General features: G+C 40.1%; 1 protein-coding gene across 2 annotated transcripts in view; it reads right to left on the bottom strand.

The window, feature by feature from the left end:
- Nucleotides 1-594: 594 nt before the first annotated feature.
- The window catches only part of LOC129731926 (protein apterous), a 179,460-nt gene continuing 165,832 nt past the window's right edge, over nt 595-14,222 (bottom strand). The window contains exons 7-9 of one of the 2 annotated variants that reach the window (XR_008729122.1): nt 13,437-13,633; nt 3,386-13,253; nt 595-3,211 (exon numbers count right to left, since the gene is read on the bottom strand). Coding sequence is in view for 1 of the 2 variants with exons in the window: in XM_055692315.1 (XP_055548290.1) it covers nt 13,083-13,253; nt 13,437-13,633 (368 nt within the window). In the remaining variant the exon portion in view is untranslated. Of the gene's footprint in view, nt 13,254-13,436; nt 13,634-14,222 lie in introns of both variants that reach the window. The other variant, XM_055692315.1, reaches the window with a different exon arrangement.

The following is a 14,222-nucleotide window of genomic DNA, read 5'->3' as shown; positions in this document are numbered from 1 at the left end:
CCGCCGCAGTTCGAAATTTTAAGCTTACGGAGAATTTACCGCCAATCTTTGCACAAAACATCGCGGTGCATGCGTCGCGTCCCGTCTATCAAAAAGTAGACACGTGGCCTGCGCTCATTAGCACACGGGTGTAACACGATATGTCGTTCGGGAGCTGGCCGCGCGCGGGTTACAATCTACCTCAACAGTTTACAAGCGGTGTTTTTAAAATTAAGGTCAGTTTTGAAAACCTTTTCAACAACAGTCCTGCACTTTGGTGGCACGATGTCAAGTACATTTTGCATGAACTGACATCGAAATAGGACAATACAGTTATAGGAGATTACGTCATGTTCGGAAGTTCAATGGAAATGACATGAATAAAATTCTGGGATTCGCCTAACTTTAAAGGGACTATGTATTTCAGTATTTTAAGAAGCAATAAAATTTGATTTTGGGAGGAGCTTTTGTCCTTGGAAACGTAAAATAGTACGACGCCCCCCATAGTCCTTAATCCCCACTCTAAGAGGTACTCCCACAGATTTGCAGGTTTTCGAGAAATTTCGAGAATATTTCGATAAAAATTGTGATATAAGAGAACAAAAACAAATGACGTCGCAAGTTTCAAAACATTTATTAATAATTAATTTATATAAATAAACGTGAACCGATCACGGTCGATTACTTCCTACCGGCATTCTTATCGATGCATTCACTCGCTTAATTGATCTACACTCTGTTCACCGATCGCTGCTCCCGTTAAACCGCAAATAAAGCAAAAACTTATTTCCAGTCCTACCGTTCATTTCTACTGCTACGCTAAATTTTCCTACCGTCAAATCTGATTGAGCAGCATTCGAAAACAGTACGTTCTTGTTGCATCCTAATTAGTATCCTACACTGCTATCGTAAACCTTCTAATGCTAATAATCTTAACTTTCACGGGCGAAAATTAAGTTTCCTGTCTAGCCTGTTTATTGTTTCGTACAATCTCAAAGAACATTGAAGAGCTATTTTTCATATGTAGATGGACGAAATTTGCTAAGTATCTGCACTGAAATTAAACAACTCCGTAGGGTATGGTATTTGTGACTGTTAATATCATTGAGTTACCACTGAAATGGTTGTGGGAATTAGATGCATACTTAGTACAATTGCTGTTTAGTTTATAATTTTGTGCGTTAAAACTATGGTTTTATTTTACTTGCATATCTACACAGAAAAATCATACACTATGATTTGTATTTCACATTGTTTTGTTACTTTTAGTACGTATACAATTTTTGGGGTACTTGACGGTTCACCTATTCTCTCATCACCAGCAAGCCGTCACAACAATCGGCCGTAGGAGTTCGCATTCGTCAAATTTGAAATTCAATTTCAGTTCAATGTATCGTTTTGCCTTCTCTTGCTACGCATATCTTTACAATTGCTCTTACTCGTATACCCGCAGTGCTACTCTGCTGCCGCTACACCAGCAGTGGGTGGAAACACTCATAATATTCGCATATTCATTCAATCATGCATCAATGCCCGCCTGTCAGCAACGACCCGGCCGTGCGCGCGGTTCAAGCGATTCTTCAAGTAAACTTTCTGCGAAAACTATCAACAGTCTGCAACCTGCGAGAAAACCGTGCCCGGAACGAGACAACGTTGAAATGTCACGGATGGACGGACAGATGGATGGCCAACGACAACGACCGTGGGACGTACCCCACAACGGGTTTCGGTGGTTCGAACGAGAACCGAGCACCCGCAAGAATAGAATGCTGCCGTTTTGCGGTATATTTCCTACTGCTACACATCGGCCCTGCTGGCCGGTGATGATAATGATGCTGGCGTTTCGATCTTTTCATCTTTCAATCAATGCTCTCTGTTTGCACGAGTGTGTGTGTGAGTGTACCGGCATTTGCTCGCCTGCGGCCCGCCTCCTAGCGAGCAATGTTCGATCGCCGAAAGCCGTATTAACCTGTCCTCCTGACGTACATATATATGAGGGGCTTTGGAAGAATGAAAATTATAAACATCGATACTTGATGCGTTTACAATGGAGCACAAGATGAAATGAGAAATCAGAGCGAACAGAAGGGAGGCCGTTACGTGGTGCGAAGTTGAACGGTTTTTTATAGCAGGTTTTATGATCAGGTCCTGAAACTACCATGTCCTTTGAAGCGAATATACACGCAAAGTTGGATAGTGTGAAATCACATGCGAAATCAAAGAAAATTCAGATATGGTTTGAAACTTAGATGGCGAATGTTCTTAGATGTGACGCAGTTCTTGCTCTTCTAGATCGACAAATTTTATCACGAAAAAAAGCTGTAGATCGTGTGATTAAACGTTACTACGAGACTTTGAGCATCAAACGGAAGGAGAAATACGGTAAGAATGGCTGTTCTATTAGAGATCAGGATCACAAGTGTGAAAGCGTTTAAGCGGAGCCTCAATGCTTTGGTCAGAGATGTGACCAAAAAGTTAAATCTGTACAAGTCTATGGTTCAGAGAGCCAGAGAAAGTCACGGGCTCGATAGCTATAAATCCAGATGCTAACGAAGCCTCATTGTCTCGTCATGGATAATGAGACTTACGTCAAAGTGGACTTCCGGCAACTTTCGGAGAAACTGTTCTTCACTGCCCAGCACAAGTTTGTTGTTCCGGAGAAAGTAGAAATTTTCAAAATTTGCCAAGAAATACAAATTTTGGCAAGCGATCTGCTCATGTGGCAAACGGAGTCCGTTGTTCGTGACTAATGAGACTGTAAGCGGGAAGATCTATCTCAAAGAATGTCCACAGACGCGGTTGCTTCTGCTGCTGCAGCAACACTAAAGTCATGTGAGTGTCTGGCCGGATCTAAGTTCGTGCAACTATTTTAGTTATGTCCTGTTGTGGTACGAAGTCTACGGGGTAACTTTTGTACCAAAGGCTAAGGCCCATCGAAAAATACTGAGCTGTTATGAAGCAGGCACTACGGGAGCATCCCCAATCTGAGGAAAGCATGAAGAAAAAGTGAGTATCCTTATCAGAGTCTGACAAAGTCATTTTCATTTGACATTCATAAGGTTTTAGTGACGCTGTGACCTGTCGTTTTAAAGTAAAAAACATTTGTTTCATTTTCGAGCACAACGAAAGAAAACTGCTCGAGTGCTCTTGCTTTGATTTTGACAGCTTAAGGGCTTGAAAAGGAAAGAAATAGTTTTTAATTGAAAGAGAAGATTAACGGCGTCACTATCACCTAGCGAACCTATATATTAGAGAAATGACAAGACACTCACCGTTAAGGCAACTGTCAACATCAAAACGGGCGAGCTGTATAAATTTGCATTGCCGTTATCCGTTCTGATGTTGACAGTTGCCTTAACGGTGAGTGTCTTGTCATTTCTCTAATGTATAGGTTCGCTACTATCACCTGAGGAAAGTCAAGTGGAAAAGACAATGAGCGCTGACGGATATAGGGGGAATCATGATGATATGAAACGGAGCACTCTAATACCAGTTCCACAACCCTAAGTGACAGTAGGGCGCCAGTGATCAACAGCAAAAAATCAAAGGAGGGTTGTGTGCAAAGCCACGACCGCAAGGATGAAGTAGAATACTTTTACAAGAAAACCCGGCTGCTTGCGTGTCAGTCATTTTTTAATTTGTTGTTCAATTCAATATCGGATAAGATACCGATCACATCTTGGCGTTATCACTGACAGTGCGAATAAAGTATTCCTTGTGATAAAATAAACAGTGAAAAGCTGATTTAACACTCAAAACTAGACGGTTCATGTGTTGTCAAAATGAGACTTTTCATTGAATGCATTCACTAGTGCCCGCTACCGCACAAAGACTGCATTTCACTAAAGTGCCTCACTGCATCAGCCGCTATCGATGCTAAGATCCGCTGCGACTAGTGCGCTATCCATAGCCATGCCACAGTTGTGGCCGCTATACACTGCCATTGGTATCCACAGTCCCTGCATCAGCTGGCCCAGCTGCTATCGTTGCTGGGATCCACTGCAACTAGTGCGCTATCAATTGCTACGCCACAGCTGTGGCCGCTTTCCGCCATCGCTGGTATCCACTGCACTGCTAGTGCTGCTGCTAAGGGAGGACGACTGCTGTTGTCGCTGTCTAAAACTGTTGTGAGCGGCTTCGGCTGAAACAGGCTCTTATATAGGGATAAAAAACCTATCGATAGTAGTAGGAAATCATCGATAACTATCGATAGCCATTTCAGTCGATATTTTTCATCTTATACAGACAAATAGCAAATTTAAAATGACAAGGTCTATGATTCTGTCGACCGTGCTTGAAAAGCAATAATATTAACGACTAATCAGATCAGTCGAATTTTGCGCTTCAACAAGGATTGACCATTCTCAATAATAGTTGCTTGTCATGATTTGGACTTGATAATTTTTGAATTTTAATTATGCGAAAAAAAATTTTTAATGCCGATAATGAAAGCTTTTCGGATGTTGTGCTCATGACTGAAGGAAAAGATAATTCAGTACGTTCTGAGACACGGAGATGAAATCAAATATATATCTGTTACAAATTTCTTGAAAGTGTAAATTGATTTAAGAGAAAATATTAACTCTCCAATCAGGTTTTTGTTTCATCCTGAAAAGGACAATTTGTTGTTTAATTCAATGTCTGATAAGATGCCGATCACATCTTTGCGTTATCACTGGCAGTGCAAATAAAGTATTTATTGGGGGAAAATAAACACTTCTCAAGTTTTTCAGAACGTTCTTTTCATTGGATGCATTTGCTAGTGTGCCTGCTATCGCTCAGAGACAGCATTTCACTAAAATGCCACACTGCATCAGCTGGCCCTGCTTATATTGATGCTGAGACCAACGTCAACCGCTGCGCTATCCCCGTTGCCACAGTAGTGGACGCTTCCGTTGCCATTGGTATCTGCTGCCCTTCATCACCTGGTTCTGCTATCGATGCTTAGACACGCTCCGCTATCCGTTGCCATACCACATCTGTGGTCATTATCCGCTGCACTGCTACTGCTGCTATATCCACTGCACTGCTACTGCTGCTGCTAAGGGAGGACTGCTGTTGTCGTAGTCTAGAATTATAATGAGCGGCTTCGGGTAAAACAGGCTCTTATATAGACATCGATAGTCATATAAGTCGATATTTCCCATCCTTACTCTTATACAGACAAATATCAAATTTAAAATGACAAGGTCTATGATTCTGTCGACCAGCCTTGGGAAGCAATCATATTAACGACTAATCAGATCAGTCGAATTTTGCGCTCAACAAGGATTGACCATTCTCAATAATAGAGTTGCTTATCATGTTTGGACTTAATAATTTTCGAATTTTAATTATGCGAAAAATTATTTTTTGTGCTGATTTTCGGATGCTTTTCGGATGTTGTGCTCATGACTGAAGGAAAAGATGATTCAGTACGTTCTGAGTCACGGAGATGAAATCAAATATATATCTGTTACAAATTTCTTGGAAGTGTAAATTGATTTAAGAGAAAATATTAACTCTCCAATTAGGTTTTTATTTCATCCTGAAAAGGACAATTTGTTGTTTGATTCAATGTCTGATAAGATGCCGATCACATCTTTGCGTTATCACTGGCAGTGCAAATAAAGTATTCCTTGGGGGAAAATAAACACTGAATAGTTTTTCAGAACGTTCTTTTCATTGGATGCATTTGCTAGTGTGCCTGCTATCGCTCAGAGACAGCATTTCACTAAAATGCCACACTGCATCAGCTGGACCTATAGATGCTGAGACCAACGTCAACCGCTGCGCTATCCCCGTTGCCACAGTAGTGGACGCTTCTGTTGCCATTGGTATCCGCTGCCCTGCATCACCTGGTCCTGCTATCGATGCTAAGACGCGCTCCGCTATCCGTTGCCATACCGCAGCTGTGCTTGTTGTCCGCTGCACTGCTACTGCTGCTGTATCCACTGCTGCTGCTGAGGGAAGACTGCTGTTGTTGAAGTCTAGAATTATAATGAGCAGCTTCGGGTGAAACAGGCTCTTATATAGGCCTAATAGCACATTTAAAATGGCAAGGTCTATGATTCTGTCGACCGTGCTTGGGAAGCAATCATATATCGACCAATCAGAGGCCGAAGTTTTCGTTTTGACAAGGCTTGACTATTTTCAATAGTACAATCGTTCGAAAAATAAAATTACAATTATCTGCATTTGGGAAGAATCTTAGAAGATTTTCCAATCTATTGCTGCAAGAACGAAGGAAATCCATCGAATACTAACCGATTTACTAGCATTTGAAATTGGACATATTTTTCACTTTTTTCGGTTTTAGATTTTCATTTCACATCCCTATGTAGCCGAACTTCCTGAGAGAAGTATTCTACTTCAAAAAATGTTCGAAATCGTGTTTGGAACTTGCGTGACGTATTTATTGAATACCATTGACGTTGCAATTGGGTGAAATCAATATGCACCAAGTTTACTATAGCCCATTAGTAAGCATTAGTTATTTGTCTGAAAGTTTGAAAACAATCGGTCAACTAGGCAATTCTCTACAGTGTTTTTCTGCGACGCCATTTGATGTACGACTTCCATTAACATCCTAAATACTTAAAAAATGTAACGAAAACTGTCAAATTAGCTGCAAGCTCTTCAATTGCACTCGCTGGATAATCATCGTGTTATGTTTAACGCACAAATTTTGCGTAATGTTCGAACTATTGCATGCAGCCGAAAGCCAAGAAAACAGCAACATTCAATTTCAAAAGCTATGATATAAAGTTATTCAATGTTGCATTTATTAAAAAAAGGTTATTTCAAATATCCTATTCATTATTATTATCATTTGTACATAAGCTGATTGAGTTAGACATCTCAATATCTCAATCTCTAGATGACAAAGTAGAAAATTACAAATTTAGCGATTTTAACCAAACGGAGTTTATTAGTTTAGTTTGCAACATCCTACCAAATTTCAGTGAAACCTTTTGAGTTTGATGACATCGAAATACTCGCAAATATTGTATAAATAAAGTCGCAACTGAAATCTAAATGTTGTCCTAACTGCCATAAAAAATACTTGATATTTCTTACATACTTCCACTAATTGTTGCTGAGAGTTCGACTTTGGAAGTTATTTGAGCGTTAGATGTATTCTCGGCTGAGCAATCTCAAAAAAGAAGAACGACTTTTGTTTTTTACTGTCCAACGTTTCGGCACCGATCAGTGACATCTTCAAGGAAAAACAAGCTTTCGTTCTACTTTTTTGAGACTTCCTTGATATCATAGAAATTGCAATTATGTTTGATGAAAAAGCTACAATTTCTAATAAACCTCAGTCTGTGTGGGAACAATTTAAGATATAATTTAGAAATTGAATTGCATTATTCCACACGAAAGAAAGCCATGTGACACAACTGATAAGCCTCTTGAACGATGAAGAAGAAGGCAAATCTTGCTGAAGATAATAGGGATAATAAAGCAAAGTTATGCACGATTAAAATAAACAACACACTCGTAACCAGCAATTATAACCATAACCAGCAACAAAGTGTCCTCATGAAAAAACAACAATCAGTGTTTTGCAGTGATGTAGCCAGAAATTTCGTCCGGGGGAGGTCTCGATGAAAAAAAAATTGAATTTTAAGGGAATTGAAGAGAGAGGCAGTTTGAGAGACAAGGTATAACCTAAATCAAATACTATCATGTTACAAAACGGCATTAGAAAACAGTGGTTTGGCGCGCTAACATCACCTACTTTCAATACAAGTTACGTTGCAGTGGAGGAATGAGTGCAAGAGATTATTGAAGAGAGAGAATAGGCGAGAACAACTTAGAAAGTGAATTGTTTTTATGCTGTCAATAGCGATGCCGCTTACCGTGCAACGCACCTTCTGCTTTAATTGACCGTTGCGTAGTTCAGTCAACGATCAATTCTGAAACAACCTTCAAACAACTTTTGGCATTTTGTTTAGCAGTTGGTTTGAAAAGTTTCGTCTTTTCGAAAAAGTCCCCATGTAAAATTTCAACTCAATCGTGCAGCAGCCTCTTTCTCAGAGGTACAATCACAAAATTCCATTTCCATATACAGACAGTTGATGCAACCTTGCATAGTCTTAAATAGCATATTTTCATGACATTTCTACTCAAGAATTGAGTGCTGATACTAGACACCTTGTTTTCCACAGGAGAAACAACGACGACCGCGCATGGCAGCGCAATGATTAGGTAACAAAAAAGTATAGCAATAAAGTTTTCAAAACCGAGAAATAAAAAGTTATAAAAGGACAGGTGGAAAATTTGGATAAGAAGATAACTTTTCTCTCAGAGGTTCAGTAAATTTTTTTTAATGAAATCAATCTAGCAAGATTCTCGAATCCAGGCGGTTTTTATTTTTTCCGCACGTATACAGAATATTGTATTACAGGTCCCTGACGAAGGTTTAAAATTTAGCCTTGAAATCGAACTTCCGAATCGAAGTCGTGCCTCAAAGCGGCCAAAGTTTTTTTTTGTCGGGGGAATATAATTACGCTATCCAACGGTGTGAATATTTGTAAGAAAATTTTTGATATCGAAAAAGTTGTTTATTCCAAATTTCTTAGAAATGAATGGATCGTCGAGTCAGTAGGTTTTCGATCTGGAACACAAAAAGTCGATTTTTCTGAATTTTGTATTGAAACTGTACCAAACCTCGAAGTTTCATGCATTGCTATAACATTTAGTTTCAAAAAAAATCGGAATCGATAATTTCATATCGAAATTTTTTTGTCGATCATAGTGAAACTTTAATCACACCTCGAAGTCCCATTAACCCGAAATTTTGCACGGGGACCCCTTTCGAAAAGACGAAGCATTTCAATCTCACTGCTGAAGGAATGCATAGCACTAAAAATAAAAAAAAACGCCACTGGTTTTTTGGTATCTAAAGCTTTATCGAGTATTTTGACCGTTACCTTAGCTTTTGAGTGAATTTTTATTATCACTTTTTTTGTCGTTGTTTAAAAAACTTTTTTTTTTGTAAAAAAAAGATATCTTGTAATACGGTTTGTTATTCTTCTCAATATGTGTAAGAGCAGAACCTTCACCGCTCACTTCTTGTCCAGCATGAGCGGTGCGTGAAACAATTTAGTGCATCATGTTTTTTGCTTCTGCTTAGTGCTGCGTTTCTGCTACTACAGTTGCTGTTTACACCCCAGCTGAGCGAAACAAGAATGGTGAATCACTCTAGTGAGAATACACAGAAGTGCTGAGATAAATTCGATAGCATTCGTAGAGCAAACATGAGTGACGGGGGTTTGGATTTTTTTTCAGTTTCGAGACGCGAAGCAAAAACGAAATCTACTTCCTCACCTAGAGGCTCTCCTTGTTTGATGTATGCTTAGAGACACACAGTAGAAGCACTGCAGTGAGCTTTGCTGTGTAGTTATTGAGCCTAATGTCCTTTCGTAAGAAAAAGCTCACACCAGTTTATTTCCTTTCTGATGAAATATTTCAAATTTCACCACTGTGTTTTTTGGCCTGCTTCTCAGATACACGTGTTTCGCAACTCTCTTCAAGCAAGTGCGTAGGTTTGCCCAACAGTGTGAGAGCAATTGTTTTCGCAGTGAAAGATATTCTCCTGCACGCTAGTGATTCTCTAAGGAGAAAGGGTGAGCCTGTTTGTAAAACAGTTCTGTGAAGAATGCATTTTAGTTGCTGAATTCAATCTGGTTTAGTGAACAAATTCTTCAAAACGAACGTAACATAATTTGATCAATTTTCAACATTCATTATTGTAGGTTTTATAGTTCAATGGCACCACTCGGTGACATCGCTAAATTAAAATCACCCAGTGGCGGAATTGTTCAATAAGGATCCATGTTAAACGTGAGAACAGCTTGCTTTGGTATAAGGAGTTACTTACCAAGCCATTTCCAAGCGATTATATGCTTTGGGAATGATTCAAAGTACGGAACATGGCACAGTGTTTTGTTTTGCCGTTTTCGTGCGATTAACTAAATAGCGTTTCAAATGTTGGTTATAGCCATAATGTATATTCGAAAAAAATTCAAGATATTCAAAAATACATCTTAAGATGAAGAAAGATTAGTGATCAATCCACCTAGAAGTGAGATAGAAAATTAAATTTTTTTTATCAGATTGAGATAGATGCATGGTGTCTTCGGCAAAATTTTAGGTAATCTCAAAACAATAAACTTTTCCGAAGACATCATGTTTCTATCTTTCATATATTACGGGCAACATAAAGTTTTCTATGAAGAGGTACTGAAAATCACAATTTTCGTTATAACTTTTTTCTCAAGTTTTTCCCAATTTCCAAATCTTCTACAAAGTTATCAGTCATCCCAATATGCACGTTTATGCTGAACATTGTTATCTTTTATCTCCTTAAATAAAAAAGTTATTTGACATATTTTGATATTTTTGGGGATTGTAAGTATTGTAAGCGTGGATTCAAATAGTAGCTTTTTTCTCAGTGGACTGCTCCTAAGTCGTCGACTCAGTTTAATACATACGAAGGTTATGGAGAGTATTTGGTGAAATCAGGTCGGTGTTATTTATTATGAGCCACTGAAATTGAACGAAACCATCACTGAGAAACGTTATCGGTTCGATTCGATCACAATACGAGCAGCCGCCCCGAAAAGTGATTCTGCTGCATGACAACGCTCGGTCTCATTCTACCAAAGCCGTTATAGCTTACATAGATACGCTTGAATGAGAAGTCCTCGTACTCGCCATATTCGCGAGATATTACACCGTTCGATTTAAAATATTTTTTGCTGCGTAAAAAGTTTGAAAAATAGGACTACAAATTCAAACAATTCAATTACCCTCATTTTATTATTTGACCAATATTTTAGAAATTTTATCAAAAAAACTAAAAAAATGTGTTCAAGGAATCCTTATTCTGTGTAAAAGTATCCACCCTGAAATATATCGCTCTTGAAAAAAGTATATTTTGAGTTCAACGCCGCTTTTTCAGAGTAAATGTTTTTAAACACAATGTATTTTTTGATAAAAATTCTAACAGCCAATGCAATATTCTTTAAATTTTCGAAATCACCCAATTCAAAAAGTTTCACTGAAACTTGAGAGAGTATTAACAATGTCTGGATTGGAAAATTACTATGAAATCCCTCAATATGAAAAGCCGTCAAAAAAGGAAAAAAAATCTTAAGGAAAATTTCGAGCTTAATCTTGATGTCCGCACATTTCATTGTTGCTGCTATGTGATAATTCTGAGTTGGTGAAGTTGCCTAAGAAAAGGCTTGAAGCGAAAACAGACACACCACAATAGATCTAAGTACTGCTCGCAGCGATACAGTAACACCAACAGGGGGAAAAATATTGAAGTTTCATGAAGAACCACTTACAGATGGCTACTTAGGATTAATAAACCATCTTCAATGTACAACAATTTAGTAGCTTCTGCTTTTGGTTAAGAACGATAACGGCACCGGCTACGTCCTTTTGATCAGTTAGGGAAGGAAGGCGAGTTTATCTCTGCATCTCTAACGACTGTGACGGAAACGAAGGTACTTTGTCACCGTAGTAAGTGACGGATATGATTCAAAACTTTTACCCGTCTCTCCGCGCATAACTCTACTACTCTTCTTTACCGAGCCTCTTTAGTTACTCCTACCATGTATCGGCAATTATAATGGCCTGGAGTGGTTTTATCTCCATTTAACTGTGTGTCAGGTCAGACTTTTTTTTTAATTCTGAGTGAAGTTCTAGGTTATGGGATGGAGAGGAGCCAGAGAATAAACCTATGCGTAAAAGTCCCTCTAACACCAAACGATGTGATACTACTAAGATTCGATCTTATAACCATTTTTTTACAAAGCAGGTTCTGTGATCCTCAAGCTACGAGCTCCCTTAAAAAAATTTAGGGAAAATTTTGCAAATTACAGTCATAAAAGCACGGATACAAACACAGTTTTATAAAGAAAACACTCAAAAAAGCCTATCAAAAAGCTGATTGATTATTTTTTCTAACTGTTCCTAATCTAACACCCGAAAAAGTTACAGTTTCGTTGCATCCTTCCATCCGGCTGTTGAAAAAGTAAACCCGATGCATCATGATGGCCTCTTCGCACCATCGAACGGCAAAACGTGGAAACGTTTACCGGAACGACGGACCTGTCTTTCGTGCGGTGCAAGAGCTGACACGCAACGGCAGCACCGGCTTCGTAAAAAAGGAAAAAAACTCAACACACATTGGCGCAATCGCTGGCCTGCCAGCCAAGCCAGACCAGAATCATGCAATGTCGACAGTTCAACGAGAGACAGAGAGCCGTCGATGCCGGTGACCGGGAGTGGCGGCGGTGGTGGCGGCATTGGCAAATCTAGCAAGAGTAGCAAATAACGAATAAGAGCTAAAACTTAACATAACAAAATCATAAGTATGCAGCATACCTGGTAATCATATGTGCATACGTTATTATTATACCCCGCGCGTCGGTTTTTTTTTTCTTCTTATGAGCTCTCTTTCATACCCCATCATGACGAGTCTCGGTTCTGGCTACTTGTGGCTATTCTCTTGTCGTGCATTTCTGGGTGCCTGTTTTTTTACATCTTTTTACATATATGCAAGCTTTAAAAAAAAAAACAACCGAACTCCGCCAAAAAGTAAATTTTCGAGGGGAGTCTCTAACTTAGATTATTCGAATGTGATTCCTGTAGGTTTTATGGGCGAGCCGGCTGTTACACTCAGAATATGAGCAGTGGCAAAACAGAAATTTGAATATAATGTAATCATTGTCTTTGCACAAATGGTAATAAGCAGGGCGCTTAAACGCAGGTTCGTTTCCGTTTTAGGGCTGCTGCAGGCTTCAGTTTTATTTGCTGAGGGTCTGCGGGCTGCATTACACGCCCAATTAACTTTCGCTGGTAGCTTCCAGAGAAAAAGAGATAGAAATTTGTTGATTTAAATTTCCTTCCAGTCAACTATTCGTTGCAAAATTGGCGGACCCCTGGCTGTTTGCGTTCACCATCCTTGGCTGCCCTGTTTGATGACAAAGCTGTTTCTGCTGCTGCTGCTGCTCCCGCAGGTCATCCTGCCGGCGGGGCTGCTGTTGGCAATGGTAGCGCTCCTGTTGCAGCATCCGCCGAACAGTGACCGCCATCCGGCACTAGTCCAGCGAGGCAGGACTGCCAGGGCCGCCCATGATGTACGACCCGGGGCTATGGGACACGTACCCGTCCAGATCGAGTGAGCCATCACCCTTGTCTGAGTCGATAATTTTGCCCTCCTGCTTCATCATCATCCGGCGCCATTTTGCGCGTGCGTTCTGGAACCAAACCTGCGGAAAAGCGTGGGGCGAAATTGTAAAGATAATCATGAAAATCGATTAAACTGTGAGGTTGGGGGAGAAAGCATGGCGAAAGGAAGTCTCTCTGATTTGATTGTGATGAAGGCAAACAACTCCGTCAAATTATTGGGTATTACTTATGAGAGCATTTCATAGAAAGAGCAAACAACTAACCTGTAACACTCGCTTCGGAAGGCCAGTTTTCTGCGACAGTTGCTTCAAATCTTTCGCGTCCGGATTGTGATTGATGGCGAAATAGGACTTCATGGTGCGCAGCTGGTGATGCTTGAATGATGTTCGCATTCGTTTGGCCCGCGACGACGAACCAAGGCCTCGGCTGAAGCCCAAATCTAGGTACTCGGTGTTGAGGTCTGTAATGTAAGATAGGAGGGAGAAAAAAAATAATACAACAACCATATGACGTTAGAAGTTCGGATCTAAAAGACATGTCATAGCTATAATAGTTCGCTGACTAAAAAGGGTAAAACGTCGACAGGGCAACACAAGGCAATACTTTTTCCTCTCATGACAAAACATGCGCCAGGGATTATGTGCTCAGATCTGCGCTGGATGTGTATAAAAGGCCATGCTCCCAGCACAAGCTTGCAAGCCGTACCGCCTAAGAACACGTGAACGGCTGGAGCCAAAGGGCGGTAATGAACTTCTGCCAAGTGCTTATCCGAAAAAAGCACCAACATGAGTTCAGTACGCTGGAGAACGGTTTACAGACACGGCTGGACGAAATCTGCTCTGAGCACTTTTGCCAATAGTAATAATCGTAAAAGTAATAAGATGTCTTCATCATCAAAAACACGAACCGTGCTGCACTAAGAGAGCGCGAAACCTGGATGCTGTTGGTTGTTGGGGCAACTGCGACAGAGGAAGCTTGTTTTATGGCCGAAAATGTCGCTGTCTACTGAACGACGACGACTACGACGACGGGCGCAGATTTGAGTGTCA

Source organism: Wyeomyia smithii, chromosome 3 (assembly GCF_029784165.1).
Source record: "Wyeomyia smithii strain HCP4-BCI-WySm-NY-G18 chromosome 3, ASM2978416v1, whole genome shotgun sequence".
Lineage (NCBI taxonomy): Eukaryota > Metazoa > Arthropoda > Insecta > Diptera > Culicidae > Wyeomyia > Wyeomyia smithii.
Note: the sequence above shows the minus strand (reverse complement) of the source record. Positions and strands in the feature narration are given on the sequence as shown.